Raw genomic sequence first — 27731 nt, 5'->3', positions numbered from 1 at the left:
TGTGACTCACTCCCTCCCCACCCTGACTTTCAGAGCTGTTACCTTCTCCCTCACCGGGGATGCTGAAAAAGGGGCAGCTGTTCCCTTTCCAACATTTCCATTAGCAGTGGAAAATGTATTGTGGAACAGACCCAGCGGCCGTCAGCCCTGGGGGTATGAAATGTGGTAGGGAAGGAGGCTGGTGGAGATGTCTCTAGAGCCAGGGCTGCAGGTGGCCAGGTGTGGGCAGCTGTGAGACCGATGCCAATGCCTGGCAGTCTGGCTCCATCTTTATCTTATGGGGATTCTCCCTTCTGAAGTGGGTTCTGTACTGTTTGTGTTTAATGCCTTAGAAATCCAGAGAGGTCATGATGGCCTAGAAGAATTCTTTAGGGAGAGTGGAGAGAACTCAGTCTTCTACTCTGCAGACAAGCCTGTGCCTTCTCTGCGGGGAGGAGGAGGAGGCTGCCCTTCACAATGGGTTGGGTAGTGGGAACTGCTAAGCTCATTGGCCCTCTTGTGAATTTGGCAAGCAAAGATGAAAAATTTTCAGGCCCAGTGATCTCACAGAATTGCCAGGGTTGCTATACAATAGTTGTGTGTTTGCGGCTTGTGACCTCGGTGCCAAGATTTGCATGGGAATATGTAATTGGGCAGGGAAACTCAGTGTTTCCTCTTCATGGAAAAGATGAAGATTTTAAGAGACGATGGAATAACAGGTCTGGAGGGGCCATCTAGGCCAAACCCCTCCTTTTACAGATGGGGAAACTGAGGCCTAGGGGATGAAGTGACTTGCCCTGGTAGTAAGTAGCCAAGCAAGGCTGTGAATGCAGGTCCTGTGACCTGGGATGCAGTCTTGAGAAAGGGGCACTCATCCCCACCTTCAATTTTGTGAAGGGTTCCTGGGAGTGATGTCATAGGAGCATAGATTTAGAGCTGGCAGGGGCCTTAACGTTCACCTGGTCCCATAGTTATATGATGGTCAGGGCTAGACAATCCAAGGGGTGTCATTATCTACCTGCCCAACATGGAGAATTGCCACACTCGGGTTGGGATTCAGGTTTTCTGACTCCAAATCGAGTCCTTTCCAGGTCTTCTAGACACTAAGCCCAGCACTCTAACTATTGGGCTGCCTGGCCCCGGAAAGAATTGAGATGAGTTAGTTAAATATGACTTGGCTTATGGGCTTCCACCCTTTCCCGTATTACTCTTTGAAATGCAAATTAACCACTACTCACTGCTCTTCTTCTATTCTAACTTGGTATCTCCAGAAGTTTCTCTCTGAATGGCAAAACGAGAGAATACCACTGGGGGAGACCTGACTTTCTGGTCTATAGCAGCTACAGAATTTGGAGGACCGGATGAATTCAAAACAAGGGCAAAATCTGGGCTATGGGCCAGAGATTCCCCACCCCCGGGCTTAAACAAATGTTTACATTTGGGACCAGGATATCGATAATTCAGCTTGCGGCCTAGTGCCAGGGAGAAAGTTGCCTGACCTGCTTGGAGACCAAATCCAACTATATCAGTCAGGGCTAAGTAAGCACAATTCAGCTTTGGGACTTCTCCCCTTGCCCCTGGAGCCCATCCTGAGTGCCCTATTATTTGAGGCTTCCACCCTAAAATGTTCTGTAGGGCCCCAGTACACCACATTTAAAATTGCCCCTACATATGTGACCCCAACAGGGCCTATGTTTTGTCACAGAACAGTGGAGTTGAGCCCAAGACTATGGGCAAGGGTCCTGCCTCTGCCACTCATCTCCTATGCAGCCATGGCCATGTCCCTTAGTTATGGTTCTATATGGCTCTATGCCCCCAATTTAACCATGGCCTTTAAAAAAATTATTAAATTTATTTTTTCCTCAATTACATCTAAAAACAAGTTTTAGCGTTCATTTAAGAATGTTTTGATTTTCAAATTCTCTCCCTCCCTTCCTCTCTTCCCCTCCTTGAGAAGGCAAGCAGTTTGGTTTAGGTTATGTATGTGCAGTCATGCAAAATATATTTCCATATTAGCCATGTTCTGGAAAAAAAAAACAGACCACAAACAAGAAAAATAAAGTTTAAAACGTGTGCTCTGATCTGCATTCAGACTCCATCAGTTCTTTCTTTGGGAGTGAATAGCTTTTTTCATCGTAAGTCCTTTGGAATTGTCTTGGATCATTACATTGCTCAGAATAACTAATCATCGTTACAATGTTGTGGTTACTGTATACAATGTTCTCCTGGTTCTGCTCACTTTACATCAGTTCATGTAAGTCTTCCCAGGTTTTTCTGAAACCATCTTGCTCTTCATTTCTTATAGCAAAATAGTATTCCATCATAGTCACATGCCACAACTTTTAACCAACTCCTAACAATAAAGACTTCACTTGGATTGTCTAGCCCAGCCCATCATATAACTGAATTTTCTTCACTGTGCCTGGGGAGAATGACTCACCTTTACCCTTCAATCATCACCCATTCATCCACACCCCACCCCACCTATAGTTATATGATGATACAGCACAGCAGCCTCTACAACTCTCACCTTCCCCTTCTACATCAAGATTGTTCAAAGAGAGTGAGGAAATCCAGAATGTTGCCACATCCCCAGAAAGCCCTGGAATGTCCTGACCTAGTAGTTAGGAGACAATCATCTGACCCCAAAGAATTAGTTTATGGTTGGCATTTAAGACCAAGGAGGAAAGGAGGGGACAGTCCAGTGGCAGGACAGGGGGCCTGAGGGAGCTCCTCACAGAGGAACATGGGACAGTGGAAAGCAAGCCGAATTTAAAGGAGACCCCATTTAAAGGAGAACCCAGGAGACCTGGCTTCAAATCTTAACTCAGGCACTAACCTGGGTGACCTACAGGGAAGTCACTTCACTTGCATGGACTTCAGCTGCTCACCTGCAAAATGGGGGTGGGGGGAAGTGTTTAGATGACCTCGAAGATCCTGTCCAATTCTAAATCTGTGATTTTTTAAATTAGAAAATCTTACCACATTGGCAACATCTAATGGCCGCGTACTTTCTATGTACCAACCCTGCTGATGCTAATTATCTCATCTTGTCCAAATTCTGTCGGTCTATAAGAGGTTATTAGCTAATGAGGGAGGCTCCCTGCTTAAATTTTCTGTACTGTACAATTTCTGGTTATTATGATACATTGTGTTTGATAGGTGCTTATGAGAATTGCAGAAATAACTCTGTGTCTGCTAAAAATGAGATCACCTTCCAGTTACACAAAATGCACCTTGGGTGTACAGAATTCTTTACAGGTTGTCTCCTCCATTAGAAGGCAGGGAGAATAGTTTTGTCTTTATATCTATCCCCAGTGCTTAACAGAGTGCCTGGCACATAATGGGCACTTCATAAATGCTTGTTGACTCACAGACTGAATACTTGTACGTAATGAAAAATACCTCCTTACTCTAAAGGATAAACCAGAAGACAGACTAACAGAACCTCAGAGTGAGAAAAGTCATCAGTAAGTGCCATCTCTGGCAATTTCTTGTTCCCAAGGCAGCATGCCGGGGGCAGGTGGCCCAAGATGGATGGGGGGAGGTAGGGGAGAGGGGCAGAACTGCCCTGGACTTCAGCTGTCGCCCTCCCTGGCTTCCTTTGAGTCTGGACTAAAATCCCACCTTCTACAGGAAGCCTTCCCCAGCTCCTCTTCATTTCAGATCCCTCCCTCTGTTCATTCATTCCTACTTATCCTGTACACAGCTTGCTTTGTATATATCTGTTCTCATGTTGTCTCCCTCCCCCGTTAGACTGTAAGCTTCTTGAGGGCAGGGAATATTTTTTTGCCTGTTTTTGTATCCCCAGCACCTAGCACAGTGCCTGGCACATAGTTGATGCTTAATAAATACTTATTAATTGACTGATTATGCCACATCTCCTCTATTGTGAGTTCAGCTCAATGTGCTGGGCACCTTCCAGGTGTGCTTAAACTTATATGTGTCTTGGACCTCCCAGAGCAGTCTGGGAACCCTATGGTCACCTTCTCAGAATAATGGTTTTTGCCTACATTAATAAGTAAAGGAAATGGTAAATTCCAGTTAGAGGTTAATGAAAATGAAGATATAATTTTTCCCACTGGAGTTAATGGACCCCCAAAATCTATCCACAGACCCTTTGGGGGGCCATGAACTCCAAATTAAGAACCTAAACCTTTTAACACAATGTGAGTACCAGCATAGCACATAGTAGGCCATCCATAAGGGGAAAAGGAAGGAAAAAAGGAAACAAATATTTATTAAGCACCTGCTATGTGCCAGGCACTATACTAGGCACTTTAAAAATTCATCCTTACTACACTAACCTGCTATTATGATACCCCATTTTACAGTTGAGAAAACTGAGGCAGAAGGAAGTAAAGTGACTCACCCAGGGTCACACTGCTAATTAACATCTACAGCTGAATTTGAATTCAGTTCTTCTTGACCCTAGACCCAGTCAATCAATAAACATTTATTAAGCACCTACTATATTCCAGGCACTGTGCTAAGTACTAGGGATACAGAGGCAAAAGACAATCTGTGCCCTTAAGGAGTTTATAATCTAAGTCCAGCACTAGATTTGGAGTCTAACATCTGACCCTTACTATCTGTGTGATTTTACATAAGCCAACCTTTTGGGACTAGTTTTCCCCATTTTACAGATGAGGAAACTGAGGCAAACAGGTGAAGTGACTTGCTCAGGGTCATATAGCTAGTAAGTATCTGAGGTCAGATTCAAAATCAGGTTCTCCTGACTTCAGATGCCGCACTCCATCCACTGCACCACCTAGCTGCTTCCCCAATCAGAGAGAACCTGCCTGAGCTTGTATGCCACTGGGGAGTCATGACAGTCAAGAACCCAGCATCACCCACAATGTCACCACAGTGAGGACTCTGGGAAGACTTCTGCTGTTCCATACAAAACACTCTCTGTTTACAAACCAGAAATAAGACAAGTGCTTTGGAACAGCCTGTCAGTCAGTCAACAAACTCCAGCTCCAGGTAATGATGGGAATGCAAAGACAAAAGTGAAATGAGCAGCCCTGTCCTCAGGGAGCTCACCTCCTCCCAACCAGTCCATTTTTCCATAGAAAATGAGGGTCATTGTGGTAGAATAGCTTTGGAGGGCTTCCAGGGGACCTGGGTTCACATGCTGCTTACTACCTGCGTGACCTTAGGCAAGTCACTTAATGTCTCTGTGACTCAGTTCCCTCAACTGTAAAATGAGGGGGTTGGACTGGATGGCCCCTTCTAGATCTAAATCTATAATTCTCTTGATTCTAAAAAAAAGGACAGCTTTAACAAGCAGGCTGGCCATCCGTGTTTACCTTTGCAAAGTAGAGCTGACAACTTAGACTTTAGGGGAAGGCCTGAGCACACCAGCATTTCCTCATTGGCCTTTCCCAGTGTGCTCTGGTTCTGATTGCTCATCTGAGCCCAAGAAACAGAGCGGTGATGAGTGGAACAAGCCTAATGAAGTCTTCCCTTTGGGAAGCTGTCACTTTAGGGTTGGGAATGTGTCTTAGGGAACATTCACCCCCTATGCCCATTCAGCAGAGGCTAAGACAGTTATTCCATTGAATACAAAGGCAGCCTTGACCTTGGGATCCCAATCTGTGGAAGTGGCCGAGCCTGGGAGGGGTCTCTTGAAGAGTTCCTCATTGGCAGGCCAGGGCCTGGTCCTTCAGGTACCTGGCAAAGGCTGGATGGAAGACGTGCCTGGCCAGAAGGGAGGGCAGGTATTAATGCAGCCTGGACAGGGCAGAATTCACAGGTCCCCGGAGCCCTGTAGAGGGACAGACATTTAGAGAGGAAAGGGACCTAGTCCGGTCCACCAGATTAGAGCCGCTCACTCTTGCATTTTGGGGAAGAGCTCTCTTTGGGAGGTCGAGGACTTTTAAAATGAGACTCCAACAGTCTCTCCCACTCATTGCACTTTCTAACTTTAGTGTCTGAGGCCTCTTCCAATGACCAGTGGGCATTCTAGGCAGAAGGAAGATTTACTTGTCCAAAAGAGATTTGTTAAAAAATATTCTTTACAGCTGAGAGGAGGGGGCTGCCGCTGACCCCCAGGCAGACATCCAGACTGGGGAGATGGTAAGGTAGTTCCCAAGAGGGCTCCCCAGCTTCCCCTTTTTGTACAGCAGAAGTCTTATCTCCAATGTTTGTTAACGATGCTTGGGCAGCTGGGAGTGCCAGCTCTGGAGTCAGGAGGATCTGAGTTCAAATCCAGCCTCAGACACTTACCAGCTGTATGATCCTGGACAAGTCACTTAACCCCCATTGCCTCCAAAAAACAAAATAAAATACAGTGCTCCTTCTTCCTCAGAGGTTCCAGGATAGGGATTCTCTTCTTTTCTGATCTAGAAGCAACCAGGGGGCTTAATGAATAGAATGTGGGACTAGACTTGGAGTCAGAGAGACAAATATGGCCTCAGACAATCACTAGCTGTGTGACCCTGGGCAAGTCACTTAGCCTCTATCTGCCTCAGTTTCTCTTATCTGTAAAATGAAGAGAATGACAGCACCTGCCTCCCATGGGTTCTTCCGAGGATCAATGGAGGTAACATAGGTAAACCTCTTTGCAAATCTGAAAGCTTTATATGACTATTAACTGGTATTATAATTCTTATTATCATTCATGCTTCGGGATCATTGGTGACCTAGGTCTGGATCCTGTCTGCTATTTATCCCCTGCATGATCTTAGACTTCCTAGGGTCTTCACTATCATCTATAAAACGTAGGGCCTGGACTCAGCAGCATCTAACAGATCTACAGACACTCTGGGCCCTGATGTTCGATCAGGGGGCCTTCCCCTTTTTACTGTCCTGGACTCCCTTGGCAGACAGTCTGGCCTATGGATTCCTTCTCAGAATGATGTTCTTAAATGCATACAATAAAATACATGGGACTACAAAGAAAGCCAGTTATGTTGAAATGGAGCTGTCAGTGGGGCAGCTAGGTGGCGCAATGGATAGAGCATGGGGCCTGAAGTCAGACCTGAGTTCAAATGTGGCTTCACACACTTACCAGCTGTGTGACCCTGGGTCACTTACCCTTGTTTGCCTTGGTTTCCTCATCTGTCAAATGAGCTAGAGAAGGAAATGGTGAACCCCTCCAGCGTCTCTTCCGAGAAAATCCCAAATGGGGTCATGGAGAGTTGGATCCATTGAAAATGACTGAACAAAGCAGTTGTCACAATATTTTTAAAACACGTTTTCAGCCCTTAGGTGAAGAGCCCTTGGGCCGGGATGATGGAGGCAACGATGGTGACGCCCAACATTACATCCTGTTTTAAGGCTGGTGAAGCGCTTTACCTCTGGTGTCTAATGTGATCCTCACAACAACTTTGAGAGACAAGGATGACAGATAGCATCATCCCCATTTTACAGAAGAGGAAACTGGGGCCCAGAAAAGTTAAATGATTTGCCATGGGTCACGCAGCTAGTAAGTCTCTGAGGTAAGATTTGAACTGGAGTCTTCCTGACTCCAAGCCCAGAACTCCATCCCTTCTGGCCATGTCCAAAGACTCAGAAATATCAACAGCTCTGGGCAACCAGGTGGCACAGTGAGTAGAGCACCGGCCCTGGAGTCAGGAGGACCTGAGTTCAAATCCAGCCTCAGACACTTGATGGACTTACTAGCTGTGTGAGCTTGGGTAAGTCACTTAACCCCAATTGCCCTGCCTTCTCCCTCCAAAAAAAAAAATCTCAACAACTCAGTTCATCCCTGTTTAACCACGCTGAGCCTCATTTGAAAAGTGGGGACAATGTTAGTTGGGGATAGTGAGGGTAACGATGATTGCGCTTCCCTTGCAGGGTTGTTGTAAAGATCAGATGGTGCACACCCATATAAAGAGCTTCAGCCAGCTCTCCCTGTCCTCTTGGTATCATTATTTTCCTGTCTCTGTGAGGACCGACAGAGGCTCTGGTCCCAGCCTGGGCCCCTTTCTCACGTTGGCCCGTTGGGTGATTGTTGCTGGTGTTCTTCCTCCCACAGAACATCGATATCACCAATTTCAGCAGCAGCTGGAGCGACGGCCTGGCCTTCTGCGCCCTCCTTCACACCTACCTGCCTGCGCACATTCCCTACCAGGAACTCAACAGCCAGGAGAAAGTAAGTCCCCAAACACGACCCCCACCGAGTCTGCTGGGAAGTTACCAAAGGATCCTATCAAGTTAGACCACAGGGAGGTTTTATAGGCCTGAAGAAGAAACCCAGATCTTGATAGCAAACCTAAGTAGCCAGTGGCTAATCTATGGCTTACCCTAGAGTCCTGTCTGCAGTTCACACTGTCTTATTCATTCCTTCATTCAGCACGCATTAAGTGTGTGATGTATACAGTGCCAGAGACAGCCAGGCTGGGGCAGGCAGGGAGAGGGTCAGCCTTGGAGCCAGGAAGACCTGGATTCAAGTCCTGTCTTCTGACGATTAAAGAGTATTGTTGTTGTCGCTTCTTCAAATTGGTGATACTAATTTAGAAAAAATAAAATAAGGGTCTGTATGTGCATCATACACCCCTAAATTAGGGTTGGCTCCGGGGTCCTGTGGGAAGGGCTAGCAAGCTTAAAAAATAGATACTAAATATAATACATATAAAATATATATAAATATAATAATAGATACTAAGCTTATCTTAGAATATTCAGACATTTTACATCTATTAAAACATACTACTTTTGTGATCTTGGCAAATAAAATATAAAAGAAATAAAAATGAAATAGAAATAAAAGAAATAAAAAATAAAAACAAAATTAAAATAGAAGAAGAAATAAAACACTACTTTTGTGATCTTGGCAAATAAAAATATAAAAGAAATAAATAAAACATATTCCTTTTGTGATCTTGGCAAATAAAGATGAAGAAATGAATAAAGAGAAATACAACATACTACTTTTGCCTCCAAGGCAGAAGTGACAGGGCTTGGTGACAGATTGGAGAGAGAGAATAAATATGAGGGAGGAACTCCAGATGACACCCAGGCAGCAAGTCTGGGCATCCAGAAGGGTGGCCCTTGGGTGGCATGGTTTTGTCTTGATATTAGTACACCACACATTTTTGCTTCTGGCTTCATGTCTTGGCTTCAAAAGCCCAAGGACCTGTGGTTTCATTGGGGGGAAGATTCTATTCACCAATGCAGATTTCAATCCAGCCCCACTCCAGAGATCATAGAGTCATAGCTCAGAGGATGGGAGGGACCTTTTTATCCATCCTTTTTATCCAACCCCTTCATTTTACAGATATAGAAACTGAGACCCTGTGGAGATGGAATGATTTGCCCAAAGTCACACAGTAAAACACCATAGTTGGAATTTGAACCAAGAGCATTTGCCCTTCCCCCACCTGCCCCCCAGCCATTGCTCTGTACCACACTGATCCTCAACCCCCATCCTAAATGTCATAAAAATAAACCTAACTCCATCTCCAAGCCCCACCCCCGTTGCTCCATCTTGCCTCCTTCAACCTGACTCTACCTACCTCCCTGTAACTCTTCAAATAACTGGACTTGGGCTCCAACAAGCCTCCTGGTTGTCCCATTTTCCAAGGCACCATTCCCCTTTTTACTAAACACTGAAGTGCTACTTTTGCCTCATGTGAATCCTAGCACATCTCCTTCCTCCAAATGGATCCTTTTGTCCAATAGACTGTAGGCTCCCTGAGGACAGGTCAGTCAACTAGCATTTATTAAGTGCTTACTTTGTGCCAGGCACTGGGTTAGGAACTAAGGATAGGGGCAGCTAGGTGGTGCACGGAGTGGAGCACCGGCCCTGGAGTCAGGAGGACCTGAGTTCAAATGCGGCCTCAGACACTTGACACACTTACTAGCTGTGTGACCCGGGGCAAGTCACTTAACCCCAATTGCCCTACCTTCCTCCATCCAGAAAAAAAAGAACTAAGGATACAAAGAAAGCCACAACCTGGTCCCCACCCTCATATTCTAATGGGGGAGACAATGTGTGAACAGCTACTAACACACAAGATAGGTGTAGAGTGATCTCAGAGGGCAAGTGCTAACATTGGGGAGGAAGGCATCTTGTAGAAGGCAGGATTTAAGCTTCTTCCCAGAGGAAGCCAGGGTGAGGAGGGTGGGCATTCCATGGGAGGTAGCCAGCGAAAGAGCAGGGAGGTGGGAGGATGGACTGTCTTGGGCAAGAAACAGTGAGGAGGTCAGCATTACTCGATTGTAGAATTGTTGTTCGTCCTTCATTTTCAAAGAGGACCAATGACATTGTGATGTTGGGGCCAAGGTACGGTGTGTCCAACTGTGACTGATCAGTCCAGTACAAGCTTGGAAGGCTCTACCATAGGTCAGGCCCAAGAAGTCTGTTTGAACATTTGGGATGGAGATGTCTCTAGATATGTGCATCTCACATCTCCTTTGCGCTACTGTGATTCTGCTTTGCTCATAGAGCACAGCACCTTCTTTGATGTGGGCACACCATGCTGGGCAGTCCTGTGCCAGCATCTCCCGTATCTCACAATTGATTCCAGAATTCTTCAGAGAGACCTTGCAAGTATCCTTATAGCTCTTCTGACCTGCATGAAAGAGTGTGAGGTTTAAGAAGGGGAAGGAAGAAGGGGCCAGGTTCTAAAGGGGTGTAAAAGTCAAACTGAGGGTTTGATGTTTCATCCTGGAGGTGATAAGGAACCACTGGAGTTTATCAAGTAGGGGGAAGTGGGGGGTAGGGTCACACTGGCTTGAGTTTGGCAGCTGAGAGGATGGCTCCGAGTGGGAAGAGATTTTAGACCTGCAGATGACTCGGGATTACGATAGTCCAGGTGTGAGGTGATGAGGGTCTGCACCAGAGTGGTCACAGTGTCAGAGGAGAGAAGGGGGCATATTTGAGGGATGTTAAAAAGGTAGAAATGACGGGTCTTGGCAACAGATTAAAGATGGGGGGTGGGGTGAGAGCGAGTGAGGGGTCCACCATGATACCGAGGGTCTGAGCCCAACCAGTTGGGAAGATGATGATGCCCTTGGTGGATACTGTTCATTTTCTCTTTGTATCAGCAATATGTAGCACATAGTAGGTGTTTAATAAATGCTTATTGGTTGTTGGGTATGCACTTGTACCCTTTCCAACTTGGTAGGCTAGAGACTCTTGGAGAGACTATGCCATGATGAGGCACCAAAGGAGATCATCCTGTTTCATGGGACTAGCTACCCTTCATCTGGCCCCATGGTGACTCACTGTATGGGTCCCACTAGGATGATTCATAGCATGCCCCTGACCCTTTGCGGGCCATCTCCTGCCAACATGGCGACGTGCAACAGCAAATTAAACACCAGCTTCCTGTTCCACGTCTTATTTATTTTCCATTGTCAACTGCTACATTGTAGCTACTTGTACTTCCTCGCACTCCACTATCAACCTGGCAGGAAGCCCACAGCATCCATATGGACCGGGGGAGATGGGAGGAGAGGGAAGGTCACGGCCCTTGTTCCGAACTCCAGGGGTGGATTTCTCCTTTCATCATTTGGTCATTCAGTCATCCAGAAATAGGTACAGTAGAGTTCACTGCAAGGCTGAGATAAGACCAGGGGGCACAGTGAAGCCCCCACGGACCATGAGAAGCCCTGTATTATAAGAAATACTTGATTCAAAGCATCCCTGTCCTTCACACCCAACAGGAGTCAGGATTGATGCAAGGTGCCCAGGCTGGGATGCTGTTCTGAAATTAACCAGCTGCTCCCCCTTCCCCCTTAAAAAAGAGACAACTCTCCATTTTGGGGAGTTTCATCTCTTACTGAAAGTGAGTGAAGAGGCCAGAACAAGTCAGTCATCAGTGAGCAAAGAGTATGTGAAAAAGCACTGAGCTGGCCTGAGAAGGAGGAAATAAATTAGTACTTACATGGAGTCAGAAAGATCTGAGTTCCAGTCCAGCCTTACTGGCTGTGTGTCCTTGGACAAGTCACTTAACCATCGTTTGCCTTAGTTTCCTCCTTTATAAAATAGGGCACGATGAGTTATTGTTAGGATAAAATGAGGTAATATTTGGAAAGCATTTTGCAAACCTTAAAGTTCTCTATAAATCTGAACACTTTTTATTGTGAATGAATGAATGAACACGCACATGTACATTAGCATCTAGGTGGTACAGTAAATAGAGTATGAGTCCTGGAGTTAGAAAGACCCAAGTTCAAATCCAGCCTTGGACACTTACTAGCTGTATGACCCTCTTTGCCTCAGTTTCCTCATCTGTAAAATGAGCTGGAGAAGGAATTGGCAAACCATGCCAGTATCTCTGCCAAGAAAGCCCCAAATGGGGTCACAAAGAGTCAGACGCGACTGAAACAACTGAACAGGAATACTAAATAATTTATTAATATATCAAAGTTAAAGTACAGATCTAACCACATCCCTCCCTTGCTCAAACTCTAGTGGCTCCTCCAGGGCCTTTGGTGTCAAATGCAAACTCTTCTGTTTGGCGTTTCAGCCAATCCCCGCTGGGCTCCCACCCACTTCTCCAGGCTTCTTACACAGCCCTCCACTCCATACCCTTTCTGGTCCAGTTTAACTAGCTTTTTAAATTCTCTGCACACAGACATTCCATTTCTCCTCTGGGTGCCTTTGTCAGGCCATCCCCCGTACCTGGGCTCTTCTCCCCTCCCCCTCCTCAATTTGCTTTCCTTCAGACCTCAGCAGACCCACATTCAAATGCTGCTTCTGACATACTGCCCGAATAACCTTGGGCAAATCGTTGAGTTGTTGGCACGATGCCCATCTCAGGAGGGAATTTCTTCACTGTGTGCCAATGAAGCCCCAGGTACAATCCACAAAAGTCTAGCACAGTGCCTGCAGTAATTAATAAATATTTGTTGATTAGTCGATATAATACAAAGCTCAGAACTCAAGTCCCATGAATGCAATGCAGCATGAAAGAGACGGTGTAGCCAGAGAAAGGTGTTGTAGAAGCAGCGTGTTGCTACCTGGTTCCTGGGGCTGAATTCTCCCATTCTGGACCCATCGTGTGAGGAAGAAGAAGTACAGAGAACAGTCGGTGTGGAAGAGAGGGGTGAGAGAGGGTACAGCCCAGTGGGGAGTCAGATGGTAAGGGCTACCCATCCCTTCCCTGTGTGTCCTCAGGCAAGTGGCTCAACCTCTCTGAACCTCTGAGGCTTCCTGTGTAAAATGAGGGAGTCGAACAAGGTGGCCCCTGAGGCCCCCATTCTAGCTCTGTGATCTTAGGGTCTGCTCATCCAGATGTTCCCCATGAGCCTGGGGTCGTTAGCCGGCTGGCACCCTCTAAGCTCACCTGCCCTAGATAGAATCCTGAATCCAAGGTGGTCTTTGTAGAAGGCACCTCATGGGACACTGAACTTGGGAATCAGGAAGACCTGAGTCCTGTTCTTGCTTTGTGACCGTGGGTAGGTCATTTGCCTTCTCTGGGCTTCAGTAAACTGAAGGGGGTGGGATTCAGTATCTTCAAAATTCCCTTCTGGCTTTAAATCTGAGCTAATGATTAAATGAATTATCGACTCAATCATTCAACAAGGATTCATCTAGCCTTTCCTGTGTGCCAGATACCGTCTCCAAAGATAAAGGATGAAACAATCCCTGCTCTCAAGGATCTTACATTCTGTCGAATGAATGAATGGGTGAATCGATGAACAATGAAGCGAATAGTGTACCACCACTGGTTTCCCAGAAGGGGAGCAGTGGAGGCAGGCCTATACTATGTTTGGTAAAAACCTATTAAAAGCAAGACAAAGATTCTGAGTGGGTTTTGGCCGATTTTGGCCACTGACAGTCCCCAGAGCTCTAGGGTCTCCGGGCAGCTTCTTACTAAATGGAATTAATTGACCCGGTCATTCTGGACATCTGCAACAAATAGGAAAGTTCAGAAAGAACTAGCAGCCTGTCTTCTCCCATGACTTAAAAGGAAGATACAATCAAAGGGTGTTAGATACAATCAAAGGAAGGTTTCCTTTTGTTTTGAAGTTTGTTTGTTTATTTTGTTTTAATAAAAAAGAGAGACTGTGCTTTGCAACAGACTTCTCTAGTTAGGCTAAGCCAGGCCGATTCCTTTGGGGGTAGAAGACAAGCCTGGTTTGAGGGGTATTGGGAGAAGGGATGGTCGGGTCTGGCTGTCTTTCCTTCCTTCCCATTAAAGCTGACCACTCCCCCCATCAATGTTCTCTGTCCCATCCCTGTCTACTTCCCAAAGCCCCTGGCTCTCACAATCAGCCCCCAGCATTCAAAGTCTTCAATCATTTCCTTTCCACTGGCTTCATTCCAAAAGCCAAGCTCTTTAGCCTAACCCTTGAGACAAACTCTAATCCTTGAGATCACTCCATTAGGGGGATCAGAGATGAAGAGATCTCAGGAGCCAGTGGATCCAACTCCTTCATTTGATGGAGGAAATGAAGTGACTTGCCCAAAGTCTTCCAGGCAGTAATTATCAGAAGCAGGATTTGAACCCAGGTCCTCAAGGGCCAGGGCTTTTTTCCATGCCCTTTCCCTGCTATCCTTCCTAACCTCTCCCCATTCATTTATCTTCGAATAAGCCTTGAGCTTTCCCACTTCTGCACCTTTGTTCATACAGTCTTCTCTATCTAGAATGTCCTCCCCTTCACCTGTGCCTGGAGGCAGCTCATATGGGCTCCTAAGAGCCAATTGTTAAATTTTCAGTGTGAGCATTTACACTTCAGAAATTAGCAAACTCTACAAATTAGGGCGTGATTTATTGTTTTGTTGATTGTCTTGACTTTAAAAATTGATGGGGAAAATACTAATAATGAAGATTAAAATTAAATGTGTGCCCTGATTATACCACCCTCCAATGGAGAGCTGGTTGTTCAACATTTACCAGCACACCCCTGTAGATGAATCATATTCCCTCCTTGAAAAGTTTCAGTTCGTTTTTCATTTCCCCCAATATCATTGCAGATGACAAAGATTGATCTCTCTCTCTCTCTCTCCCCCCACCCCCCCCCGCCCCACCCCTCTGAATTCCTATAGTTTTTGTACCTCTATTTTACGGTATATCATAGACTGCCCCGTAGTATACTTGTGTGCTTGTCTTTCCTCCCCTACTAGATTGTGAGACAGTAGGAACTATCTTATCAGATAATTTAATTCAGTAGGCATTTATTCAGCACCTACTGTGTTCAGAGCCCTATGCTAGACACTATGGGAGAAACAAAGTTTAGAGAGGGGTTGGGTAATTGACTCCATATAAATGGTAGGGGAGAGAGAAGCACTCAAGATGACACCAGAGATTTAAATATGGCAGACTGAGACAAAGATGGTTGGAACCATTGTCAAAGCTCTGTGTCCTCCTGCAGAGCCTAGCATGCTGCCTTGTACATCGTAGGCACTAGTATCATTGTTGAATATTAAGACCTGAGTTCAAATCTGGCCTCTAACACTTACTAGCTGTGTAACCTTGGGCAAGTCACTTTGCACTCTGTTTCCTCACCCATGAAAGGGAGATGATAATGGCACCTACTTCCCAAGGTTATGGCGAGGATCAAATCAGGTATCTGTTAAGCGCTTGGCCAACTTTTAAGTGTTATATCTATGCTAGTTATCATCATCATCATCATCATCATCATCATCGTCGTCGTCGTTGTTATCATCACTAGTACTACTCTACTACTCCCACCGCTACTACTACCACTACCACTACCACTACTACTACTACTACTAGACTGTGACCTTTGGCAAATCACATCTCTCTGGGTCTCAATGTCCTTATCTATAAGATCACTAGGTGATCTCTAAGCTCCTACCCAGGTCTGAGAAGCGATGACTCTCTTTCCACCCGTAGTAGCTGCGTGGCCATGCACTAACTATACCCCTGACCTCCCAAAGTTGTCATGAGGGAAAGCACCGTAAATCTCGAAGCACCGTAGAGAGGTGAGTTAATTACTTATTGGCTGTTGAATAGATCTAGACAGAATCTCAGAGGTCGTCCGTTTCAACCCTTCTCATCTTAGATCTGAGAAAAATGAGGCCCGGAGAGTTTGGGACTTGCCCAAGGCTTGTTAGCTGTGGAGATAAAATTAGAATCCAGGTCTACCAAGACTGTCCAGAGTCCCAGAGGCCAGATGGCTAAGGGGGAAGAATTTTTTGAGGTGGTATTCTCTGTCCATTTGTAAAACAAGTTATCCCATCGGCGACTCGGCTGTCTTGTCCGCTTCGTCCCCCTTACAATTTTTTCACTAATTAATCCAATGAAAATCCCTGGCCTTTTCTGCCCTTCCAACTCCATCAATTTCCCCACAGAGTTCTTAAAAGACCAGGCAGCTAAGATAGTGCAGTATATAGAAGGCTGGGCCTGCAGTCAGGAAGATCTGAGTTCAAATGTAGATTCAGACCCTTCTTAGCTGTGTGACCCTAGACATTTCAATTTCCTCATCTGCAAAAATGAGGGTTTGGACTTGGTGATGTCTGAGGTCCCTGCCAGCTCTAGATCCTATGACCTATCTCTAATAAGCACACGTGGTATTATTAGTTGACATTTAGTTTGGGTCTGAGATCTCATCCATCTAGGTACTCCCTCCCGCAGTCCGGAGCCCAGTCTACCCATGCCTTCTTATCCATTTTGAGTGGCCATAGCCTTCCTTAAGTCATTCCTTCCCTGAGGAGGAGCCCAACGTATAGGGGCCCACCCTCTACATCTTTGATTGCTTTGGTGCGTTGAGTCCCCATGGAGCTCACAGGCTACCTATCTGCTCCCTCTCTCCCTCTTGCTGCATGACCAGTCCACACTTCCTTTTCTGGTTATCTCTGGTATACTACAGCTCTAACATCCTGTAAGATGTACCATATTGGGGCAGCCAGGTGGCGCAGTAAGTAGAGCACCGGCCCTGGAGTCAGGAGGACCTGAGTTCAAATCCAGCCTCAGACACTTGACACATGTACTAGCTGTGTGACCCTGGGGCAAGTCACTTAACCCCAATTGCCCTGCCAAAAAAACCCCAAAAACCCCAAAACCAAGATGTACCATATTTGACTGGCCATTCTGCAGCAGCCTCTTTCTACCCACAATGCCTCACTTCATTGTTCCAAGGGTAACTCAATGGCTTGCCTTCTTCGGGGACTATGGTATGGGCATTATTTGCAACCATAGGACCCAGATGGCTCTGGAGGAGGAAGTGAGGCTGGTGACCTCACACAGCCCTTCCTCACTCAAATCAAAGTCAACTGCAAGTCACGTCATGGTCCTCCTTGAAAATGAAGGCTGAACACAACAACCACCCCCACCATAGGGCATCACCAGAAAAAAAATATGTTTCAAAAAGATAGGTCTTTGTTTCAGAAGGGTTGTACAGTTTTCTTTTTCTCCTCAAATTTGATATTCTTTATTTTTGGGATTCATTTTTTAAAATTTCGAGTTTTGAATTCTCTCCTTCCCTCCCTCCCCTCACCCACTCATTGAGAAGGCAAGAAATGTGATAGCAATTTTATATGTGAAATCATATGAAGCATATCATTCATTTTCCCAAAGGCAGTCTGGCTCGCTCTCTTCCTCCTGCTCAAATCTGAGCGGGCTTGTTGTCTTCTCTGATAAAAGAGATAATAATTTTAAAGTGCTTGGCATGGTGCCTTGCACATAGTAGGACCTAGATAAATGCTTATTCCCTTCCCTTCTCCATCTGCAGTGTCTGTCAAGGGTCTATATACTGACAGATCAGCTTCCACAGCCTGCCTACCAGCCATGAGATTCCTCTTCTCCCTTATTCTGCATCTTCCTCTCCTCCCCCTTCCTTTTCCCAAGGCCAACACTTCTACTTGTATGCTCGGCCCCTTCCCTTCCTATCTCTTGTTTATATTTTCTATCTCTCCCTTCCTACTGGCTCCTTCCAGGCTGCCTACAAGCAGCCCAAGCCTCTCCCAGCCTTCAGAAAACTTTCACTTGATCCTAACTTTTCTCAAGCTATGATCCTTGGGGGCAGGGACTGTTTCACATTTGTGTCCCCCGATGCCTAGCACGGGGCCTAGTACATGATGGGTGCTTAGCAAACATCTCCTGAGCAAGTCAATGAGAGGAGTGAGCTTGGACAGCGCAAGGAGACCACTGACACTCAATCCCCAAGCCCAGGTCCATGATATTAGAAGCAAACAATGGTTTAATTCCACTGAGTGCTTGGCGTGGGCAGGTGTCCCTTAATTCATTTTTGAAAACTCCAACTTAGCTCTAAATAGAAACTCAGGGATTTACAGTGGAAAGAACCCTAGCTCTGGAGGTAAAGGATCTGGTTTGAAACCCAACTTCTGCCCTCTTACAGCTTCTATGAGTTTGGCCAAGGTTTTGAATCTCACTGGACTCAGTTTCCTCCTCTGTGAAATGACAGGGTTGGACTAGATGGCTTCTGAGGCCCCTTCCCATCAATTAACAAGTAATTTATTAAGTCCCTACTATGTGCCAGATCCTGTGGAGACTCCAGGGATACAAGTAGAAATGATAAAACAATCCCTTCCTGTAATAAGCTTCCATTCCAATGGGAAAGATTACAAGTAGATAGAAATTATATTTGTATACTATAAATACATATATACATATATGTATGTGTATATACATGCACATATACATAGATGGAGAGAGAATATAGAGTTTGTGTTATTCAGTCATCTCAGCCGTGTCTGGCTCTTCATGACCCACCTGGGGTTTTCTTGGCAAGAGTGGTTTGCCATTTCCTTCTCCAGCTCATTTGATGGATGAGGAAACTGAGGCAAACAGGGTGAAGTGACTTGCCCAGGGTCACACAGTTAGTAAGTGTCTGAGGATGGTTTTGAATTCAAGTCTTCTCAATTCCAGGCACAGCACTCAGTCCATTGTTCCACCTAGCTGCTTCACGTATAAAATTAATGGTCTGGCTCCATCCTCTAATCGTGGAAACAGTTCAGATGGTTCGTGATGCTTTGTGCCCTTGGCCATGGCAGTGGAGACCTTCCCATGGTAACGAGTGAGGATTAGGGTAATGACATCTGGCTCCTTGTGTCCCCTGTCCAGACACATAAAAATCATTTTTATGAACAAAGAATCGGCCCCTCTCGATGGTGGTCCTTGGTGGATACTGTTTCCAATTCTTTTCTGAGTCGGGCTCCCCATGGGGTCCTAAACTGGCTACTTCTTTGTTTGGCATTGACTTGGAACACACCAGTCAGGTTCATTATAGTCAGCCATGAGAGCCTTGGGAAAACCCTCTAGCCTTTGATTTAGAGACATTTCCTCCCTCGCATTGTCTGTTTCTCTCTCTTAACTTGGTCCGTCCTAGCTTCCTTCAAGGCTCAGCTCATAGACTGTCTTCTACACGAAATCTATCAAGACAATGCTCTCCCCTTCCTCCTTAAGTGACTGAATGTACTTACCTGCTTCCATGTTGTATTCCCCCAGTAGAATATAAGCCCCTTGAGGGCAGGGACTTACATATTTGTCTTTGTGCCCTGACACTTAGTGCAGTACCTGGCACATAGTAGGCACTTAATAAAAGCTTGTTCAAGTCTTATGGGATGGCTCTCAGAGGTAGAAGGGAAGGGAGTCATGGGATACTATGATGATGTAAGTAATAAAAAAATGAATTCAAACAATCCATTATTCATAAAGAATGTAATCTCCCTGAGGGCAGGGACTATTTAATTTCCATTTTTGTATCCCCAAAACTTAGCACAGTGCCTGGCACATGGTAGATGCTTAATAAATGCTTGTAGAATTAAAAATGAATTCAAACAATTCATTGATCCTAGAGAGCATAACTTTCTTTAGGGAAAGGACTATGTACAGGACCTAACACATAGTAGGTCTATAGTAAATGCTTCTTGCTTTAATACACTCCAAACCCTGAGCTGAACATTCTTTCATATAGTACTCCAGATCATGACATCATGACCTAGAACAGAAAGGGCCCTCCCTCATCTAGTCCAACCCCATCCTCTTACAGGTGCAAAAACTGAGACTGGGGAAGTCAATTCAGTGATTCACTCAAGGCCACAGGTCATGATCATTGGAGGTGGGATTTGAACCCAGATGCTTGGACTCTAGGATCTGTGCTCTTTCTACCACACCATGCGGTTCTCTTTGCTTTTCAGCTATCCTAGAAACATGCCTCTGAAGGTGTGGACTCAAGAACTTGCAAAGGGATCCCCAACTCCATTTGGGGAACCAATGGCAGCTGGATTGTGTCATCCACTGAACCATAAAAGCCCATGAGCATACACACAAACTCATGCCTATGTGTGCGTGTGTGTGTGTGTGTGTGTGTGTGTGTGTGTGTGTGTGTTGATGCGTTTGGGGAAGGGGCATGTGGCAGTTGTCACTAAATATCTGTTAAGCTTCCATCATCCTTTAAAAAAGGTCAAACTGAAGTTTTCTTGTTTTTTAAAAAATTATTTTTACACGCATTTATATTCTGTCCTTCCCACCGTCCCCGCAACTAAACAACAAACAGAATTTAAAAATAAAACTCTCATCATGCATATGCATAGTCCAGCAAAACAAATTCCCACATTGTCCATGCCAGAAAATATATTGCTTCCTCTGCATTTTAAATCTGTCACATCTGTAGCAGGAGGATAGTGACGAGGTGTATCACTGCATTGGCCAGAGCGATAGCCTTGCAACATTGTCTTTTTCTACAATGTTGCTTATTGCATAAATTATTTTCTCCTGGATCTGTTCACTTAGCTCTGTCTCCATCCTTAGAGATTTTTCCAATTGAAAGTTCCCTGTTAAGAGGAAGCATTGCAATACATGGGAGGTTTGAAGAGAAGTAGATGATTGTCTGGTCTTTTGCTCAGAACATCTGATTAAGTTGTGTCTTGTCTCTTATGAGGACCTAATATCATTTAGGCAATCAACAAGCATTTATTAAGTGCCTACTATGTACCAGGCACTGTGCTGGGTACTCAGGCTACAGGTACAAAGAACAGAACAATCCCTACTTTCTGATGGATAAGACAACAAGGACATATACAGGGATGTGCAGAATAGATATAAAGTGCTTAAATTCAAGGTCTTTTGGGCAGCCATTGCCTTTGGATTCCTATGGCACTTGTAGCTACCGGCTTTTAGAGAGGGTCAACAGGATAGAGGTGGCCTTACTTTTTTTTTAAGTTGATAACATCCATCTTTCTCATTTTTCCCAACCCCCAGAAAAGGAATCTCTTATTGGCGTTCCAGGCTGCAGAGAGTGTTGGCATCACCCCCAGTCTGGTGAGTATCTTCATTTGTATCCTTGAGATGGCTTTGGTCAGTGACCTGGGGCAAGGGACCCGTATCTTATTGGAAATTGAAATCCCTCATCCAAAGAGGCTCATAAATTTAAGCCTTCCCATTGGTCAGACCCCATTAAAACCAAATCTCATCTGTTAAGATACAGTGATGTAAGAATTCAACTTGGGTTGGGCCATGCACAAGAGTTGTATAGGATGAGCGAACACAGATGGTTTGGGACCAGCTTTGCTGGTGAACATAATTACATCGATGAGCTCATTGACTCATCAAAGCACTGAAAGACTAAGGACTAGGAATCAGAAGCTTGGTCCTGTCAGAGAAGGCATCAATAGAACTTTCAGTCCTTTCCCTGCAATGGAAGGAGGTCAGTGTTCGCCACTGAATGAAAGCGTCCGTGCATGAATGTCCTGCCTAATGAGCTGCTGTTTCTGAATCTAATCTAATCCCCTCTTCTCACATATCAAGCCTTTAGATACTAATGATAGCTCCCATTGCCCCTCCCCCAAGTCTTTCCTTCTTCCGGCTACACATGGGATCATAGATTTAGGGCTGGAAGAGACTTCTCTAGCTAGTTCCTTCAAATAAGCCTCATATGGCATGACCTTAACCTTGAAACCCTTCACCCTCCTGGTCCCCTTCCTCTGGATGCTTCCCACTGTCCTCCAAGCTCAGGGCTCTTTCCACAATAATCACAAAATCCTTTCCTCAGAAATATAGAGCCCCCAGCATAGGAAGATGAGGAAACAAGAATGATGAAAGGTTCATGGAGGCTCCCTGGCTTTGGTTTGTGCTTGCTCGCACTCGCTGACATTTGTGAGATGAAGAAGTTCCCAAGATAGGACAGCTAGAAGATCATGAGATCATAGATTTAGAACTGGATTTTAGAGGTCAGCGACCTCTGCCTAATCATCTTACACATGAGCACATTGAGGCCCATCGTAGCACAGCTATGTAGCAGAGCTGGAATTTGAACTCAAGTCCTCTGTGTAGACACCAAGAACTTTTTTCCCTGCATGGAGCTGAATTAAAGAGGTGTAAAAAGAGCCGCAGCAGTTTTCCAGTGGCCCAGAGTGGGCATAGAAGTACAGCAGAGAGATCAGAGGCAGAGGACCTGAGGTTCAAATCCCATCTCTTCCACTTACTACCTGTGTGACCTTTGGACAAGTCATTTTACTTCCTTGGGCCTTGGTTTCCCCATCTGTAAAATAAGGTCCCAGAGAATGACCCCTAAGGACTCTCCTGAGTTCTGCTCTGCCTCTTCCTAGTCTGAAATGTACCGTAGGGGCCATCTGGTGGGACCCTCTCATTTTATAGAGAAAGAAACCAAAGCTTCTGAGGACTGTGACTTTGCCAATGTCACAGAAGTTGATAGTATCCTAGCCCTAGAGGTGAAGTTAGTGGCTAAGTCCAAGTCCCTTATTTTACAGCTGAGGAATCTGAGGCTTAAGGGGAAGAAAAAAAAAAAGGAAAGCATTGATCTTTCAAGACCCTCCCAGTTCTAAAAGACTCCAACCTGATTTATGACCTCCCAGGTCTCTTCCAGCCCCCACATCCCATGAATTGGTGATCTTTTGGTGCTATGTTAGTGACTAGGGATGGGACCTGTGATGTTATTGGGACAGGAAAATTCCTGGTAGGAAACCCCTTCTACCAAAGCACTTTGGCATCTTCCCTGCCACACTGGTGCCTTGCCTGGGAGCAAAAGCCTTTTTTGATTGTCCTTTCTTAAGTCCCCTCCCCAGTCTCCATGCAACAGCTTGTCCTTGGTTCCGTTGGGCCAGTAAATGGATGCTTTTGTGTATTTGCCCATCAGTTTCCCAACATTCGGGTCCCTGTCTTTTAAAGAGACCACAACTAGCCTCTTGCCCTCGGCACTTGCTGAAGCAGTCATTCCCTGAACCCTTTTCACTTCAGGGGTCTCTCTGCTTGGCTTTCACCACCCGCGTCCCACTCCCATCCAGACCCCACAGCCAACATCGACCTACAGCTTATTCTTCCACACTGCCAGGGAACAAGTTAGTCAAGTATGCTGTGGATGTTGTTTAAACAGTGGATAAATGGCGCATTAATAGGGCCCCATCAGGCCTCCCAGTGCCCAGTAACAGACACAGAGCGTTGTGTAGTTTTGTTTAATATATGACATGATGTTCTGTTCCTACCTTGTTTGTCTGCTGACGTGCTCCTGGGTGTTCTTCTGTGACTTCTGAAGAAGTCCAACACGGGTTTCCAGCCCACTTGTGGACATTTCTAGCAGAAAAAAATGGCTTGTCCCAATGACGTCATAGGTCCCATCCCCAGTTGTTGACATAGCACCAAAAGATCACCAATCCATGGGATGTGTGAACTAGAAGACACCTGAGAGGTCAAAAATCAGCTTGGAGCCTTTAAAGATCAATGTTTTCCTTTTTTTCTTTGCCTTCTCTTCCTCCAGTCAATCAGGAAGCATTTCTTAAGCACCTACTATGTCAAGCACTGTGCTAGGCACTAGGATACAAATACAACAAATGAGATGATCCCAATTCATGAAGAACTTATGCTCTAGTGAGGGCTGCCAAAAAAAAGTGTATGTATATACTTACATATATGCATACATACATATACACATATATAAATACAAATAAATGCAAAATAGTTGAATACAAGGAATCAGGGAAGAAAGACTCTAGCTATGAGGGATGAGGAAAAACTTCTCAAAGAATAGGGACTCTTAACCTTTGTGCCAGGGACTCCTTGGGCAGCAGTCTAGGGAAGCCCATGGAGCCCTCCTCAGAAGCATGGTTTTAAATGCATATGATAAAATGCATAAGATAAAAAAGAAATCCAATTATATTGACATGAAGATGTAATTTTTTTCCCATTCAAGTTCACAGATCCTCTGAATTCTATCCCTAAACTCCTTGGAAATCCCCCTTGGGGATCTGTGGATTCCCAGCTTAAGAACCCCTCATGTAGAATGTGGTGCTTGAGCTGTGTCTTGTAGAAAGAGAGGGATTCTCTGAGGCAGGGATGAAGAAAGGGTGCATTCCTCCTCCTCTTCCTCTTATTTCTCTTCCTCTTCTTCCTCCTCTTCCTTCTCTTCTTCCTCCTCCTCCTCCTCCTCCTCCTCTTCTTCTTCTTCTTCTTTCTTTTCCTCTTCCTCTTCCTATTCTTGTTCTTCCTCCTCCTCCTCTTCTTATTCTTATTCTTCCTCCTCCTTCATTTTCTTTCTTTGCCTTCTCTTTTTCCTCTATCTTCACCTCCCCCTCATCCCAGAAGAAAGAGGTTCTTTTGTTTTAGTTTCTATATCCCCAGTGCCTAGCATGATGCCTGGCACATAGTAGGTACTTCATGAATGCTTGTTGGTTAACTGATGAAATAACCAACCAGCCTAGCATGGAACTGTCCTAAGCCTCCAAGGACCAGACAGCATCACTTTCTGGCCTTGTTCTTGTACCTGCTGGCTACTGGCAGCTGTTTCTACCTTGTGGGCTAATGATAGATGAAGGCTGGGCTGCAGAAACAGAAGGATACCCATCTGGTCCATATCTAAAATAGCCTAGCCCATCCTTAATTAAATAAAATGGTGGTCAGCCATTGCTTCTGTCTTTTAAAGAGGTTAGCATCTCCTGATTAAGGACAGAAGTATTTTTCATTTGCTTGGATGACAATTCTCAGGAATTCATTGACTGGTGTGAACTTACATGCTTGAGAGGAAATCTCTCCAGGATCTGATGTCATCAGACTAAAGAATTCTTAGGAAAGAGCATCTCAGAGCCTTTGACCTTTGCCCACCCAGAGATCCTCCAATTCCTTTCCAGGAAGAAGGAAGTATACCCTGGGTTTGCCACATGCCCCTGTGTTTCATTCCATGCTCTTTCCCCTGCAGCCAGGAAACTGACTCTCTCTTTGCCTCCCACACAGGAACTCAGTGAGATGCTGTACACGGATCGTCCTGACTGGCAGAGTGTTATGCAGTATGTGGCCCAGATCTACAAGTACTTTGAGACCTAATCCCCTTGGGAAGAGAGAGATGGAGGAGGAGGAGAGACAGGAGAAAGGGGAATGCCACAGAAGCACTCGATCACTTTATAGAGGAAACAAAAGGAAAAGAATTCTGGTTCTGAAGAGAGACTCTTTGGTGGGCCAGAATGAACTGCAAAGAGAGTGAGACAGTGGCCAAATACACAAACACATCCAAGACCTCCCATAGGCACACACACACACACACACACACACACACCCTGATCAGTCAAGGAGAAATGGCCACATCTAAGTCAGAGAAAGTTTTCCATTCCATGGGATGGGTCTAAAGGGAATGACCTCATTCTAGACATCACAGTTCCCTCTGGGACCAAGGTCCATTCTGGCCAAGCCCCGCCTTCTATATTCAACCACTCCATACACGGTCTTAGGCTGCTATCTGCAGAGATGACAGACTGCCACATGACAGCTGGAAGTTTTTGCTCTATCAACTCTCAGATTCCTACCCCCCCCCAAAAAAAAAAGATTTTTAGAAGAAACCTTGATCCCCACCTTTCCAAACATTAAACTCTCTTGTTGATTTCCATCTGCCCTGCCCCTCACCCCCTCCAAAAATGCAGAAACATGCATTCTTTCATAGTCAAGACAGATGGGAGCCAACTAGGAGATGGGATATTATTGTTGAGAGTGAGATTCCCAAAGCCCAGAGAACAGGTATGTCCTGCACATGTGACTAAGTGTGGGAATTCCTACCCTCCAGTACCATGCTCAGATGTGGGAATGATACTCTTGGGCCTGTATATAGCTGTAGAAGGAGGCATCATTTCCATGGGTTGTCTTATAGGTGGGTAGACCTATAGGCTAAGTGGATATGTCCATGCATGAGCCCCTCTCTCAATCTGAATGCCCAGAGCCTCTCCCGGTCACTGACCCTCTCACAGGACTGCTGCTGAGATGGATAAGCACTTGTGGCCATCTAATCAGACACACACACACACACACTTATGTGTGACCCCTTCTGTGGGCACAGCAACATCTCCTGCATGTGGCTAGCCGGTGAAAAGGAGGGTCACCCACCATGAGTCTGAACCTGCCCAGGTCTGTCTAATGAAAATGGATTTGAGGTGACCCTCTACAGATAGCTGGTGGTTATTTCCCAAGGGAAACTGGGCAGGTTGCAACTGAACATGAGATCCCAGCTTTAGAAATGCTACAATTTCCCAAGATGTGTCCCATCCCCTGGGCAAAACGAAGTTGGGAGAAGTGGGTGGGAGTTTCTGTGGGGGGAAATGGATTGGTGGCTTCATTTCTACTAGAACTAAAGAATAGAGACACATACTTTTAGTGACCAACCGTGTTTTCTTGAAGAAGTCTGATCCTTTATCAAAGAGCCCTCATCTGCTCAGAAATGCTAGGAACAGGGGACTGTTGGTGGATGTCCTGAGCTGTATGCCAGGCAGGGTGAATGAATGTCTTTAACTTCATCAAGAAATTCAGAAAAATGTATAACTAGTGACGTGGCACTTACATATGAAGCCTAAATTCTGGGTGATGGTCCATCTGAAAGTTGAAACACATTCGGTGTTTAAAGTATTGACATGCCTGTGGGGAGTGGAGGGTGGGGATCTGTCACAGCTGACCCCCTAAACTATATGGTGAAAGTGGAGTACAAATGAGGCTCAAGCTGTGAGTCTGGGCCCCTATTAGACATTTTATTCTGAGATAGAGAAGTCTTATTCTAACTTGTACAGGGCTATAACTACCAGTATTAGGGTCTAGACAAGCCCCATAAACCATGCCCTCCAGTCAACCATGGCTGTCTAAAAGAGACCTAGGATGCTGACTCCATGGGAGGAAAGACTCCCCAGGACGCTGGGAAGTGGGATAGAGGTAGACATAGGACATCAGCCAAGTGGGAGTGGGGGGAGGAGGGTAAGGGGAGAGAGACTCCAGGACACTGTGCTGCAGCTGCTTCAGAGGGAGAAGCAAGATGGAATGAGCTAGAGCTCCCCTGACCTCTGGGGGAGGGGGAATAGAGAAGTGTGCCTTCTTGTAGCTTCCTGGTATGGCCAGTTTCACTGGTTAACTAACCAATGTCTTTGCTGTTGAAGGAGTAAAAATGATATCAAAATATAAATGTATTGGATTTTAAAACTGCATCATCTTTTTAAATCATTTTAAATTGTTGCATCCTTTTAAATGTACATGCCCCAGAGGCCAAAACCCCAGTTGCCTCTACCCTAGTTATAGCCCTGCTCACAAATACGTGCCTTTGGTCACAGAGGGACAAGGACTGAGGGGATAATTCAGTCTAATCTCTTCACACTGGTGGAAGATAAGTCAGAGTACACATCCTACTCATAGCAGGCCAATCACATAGCGAGACAGGATACAAAAGGGGAAAGAGCACCGGACTGGGGGCAGATGACCTGAGTTCTGATCCTGGCTTGGATTCCTGCCCTGTGTCATGACAGGCTTGGACTCAATGTCCTCAAAGGTGCTTTCCTCCTCCTCTCGTCTAGTTCTGTGTGTCCTGAAAGGAACACATTTTTCTTCATCTTCCACAGAGACATAAAAAGAGGAATTAGGAATGACATGAACGAATGTCTGGTAACTATTATG

The 27731-nt window shown here is 45.5% G+C and overlaps 1 protein-coding gene across 2 annotated transcripts in view; it reads left to right on the top strand.

The window, feature by feature from the left end:
• SPECC1 (sperm antigen with calponin homology and coiled-coil domains 1) overlaps window positions 1-27263 on the top strand; it is a 354946-nt gene extending 327683 nt beyond the window's left edge. Inside the window, exons 11-13 of one of the 2 annotated variants that reach the window (XM_036767683.1) lie at window positions 7964-8080; window positions 21069-21128; window positions 25050-27263. In XM_036767683.1, coding sequence (XP_036623578.1) covers window positions 7964-8080; window positions 21069-21128; window positions 25050-25139 — 267 coding nt within the window. In that variant the 3' untranslated portion in view covers window positions 25140-27263. The remainder of the gene's footprint in view (window positions 1-7963; window positions 8081-21068; window positions 21129-25049) is intronic. The other variant, XM_036767682.1, reaches the window with a different exon arrangement.
• Window positions 27264-27731: the final 468 nt, after the last annotated feature.

This window comes from Trichosurus vulpecula, chromosome 7 (assembly GCF_011100635.1).
Source record: "Trichosurus vulpecula isolate mTriVul1 chromosome 7, mTriVul1.pri, whole genome shotgun sequence".
NCBI classification, from domain to species: domain Eukaryota; kingdom Metazoa; phylum Chordata; class Mammalia; order Diprotodontia; family Phalangeridae; genus Trichosurus; species Trichosurus vulpecula.
The sequence above is the reverse complement of the archived record's forward strand: the minus strand, read 5'-3'. Positions and strand labels throughout refer to the sequence as shown.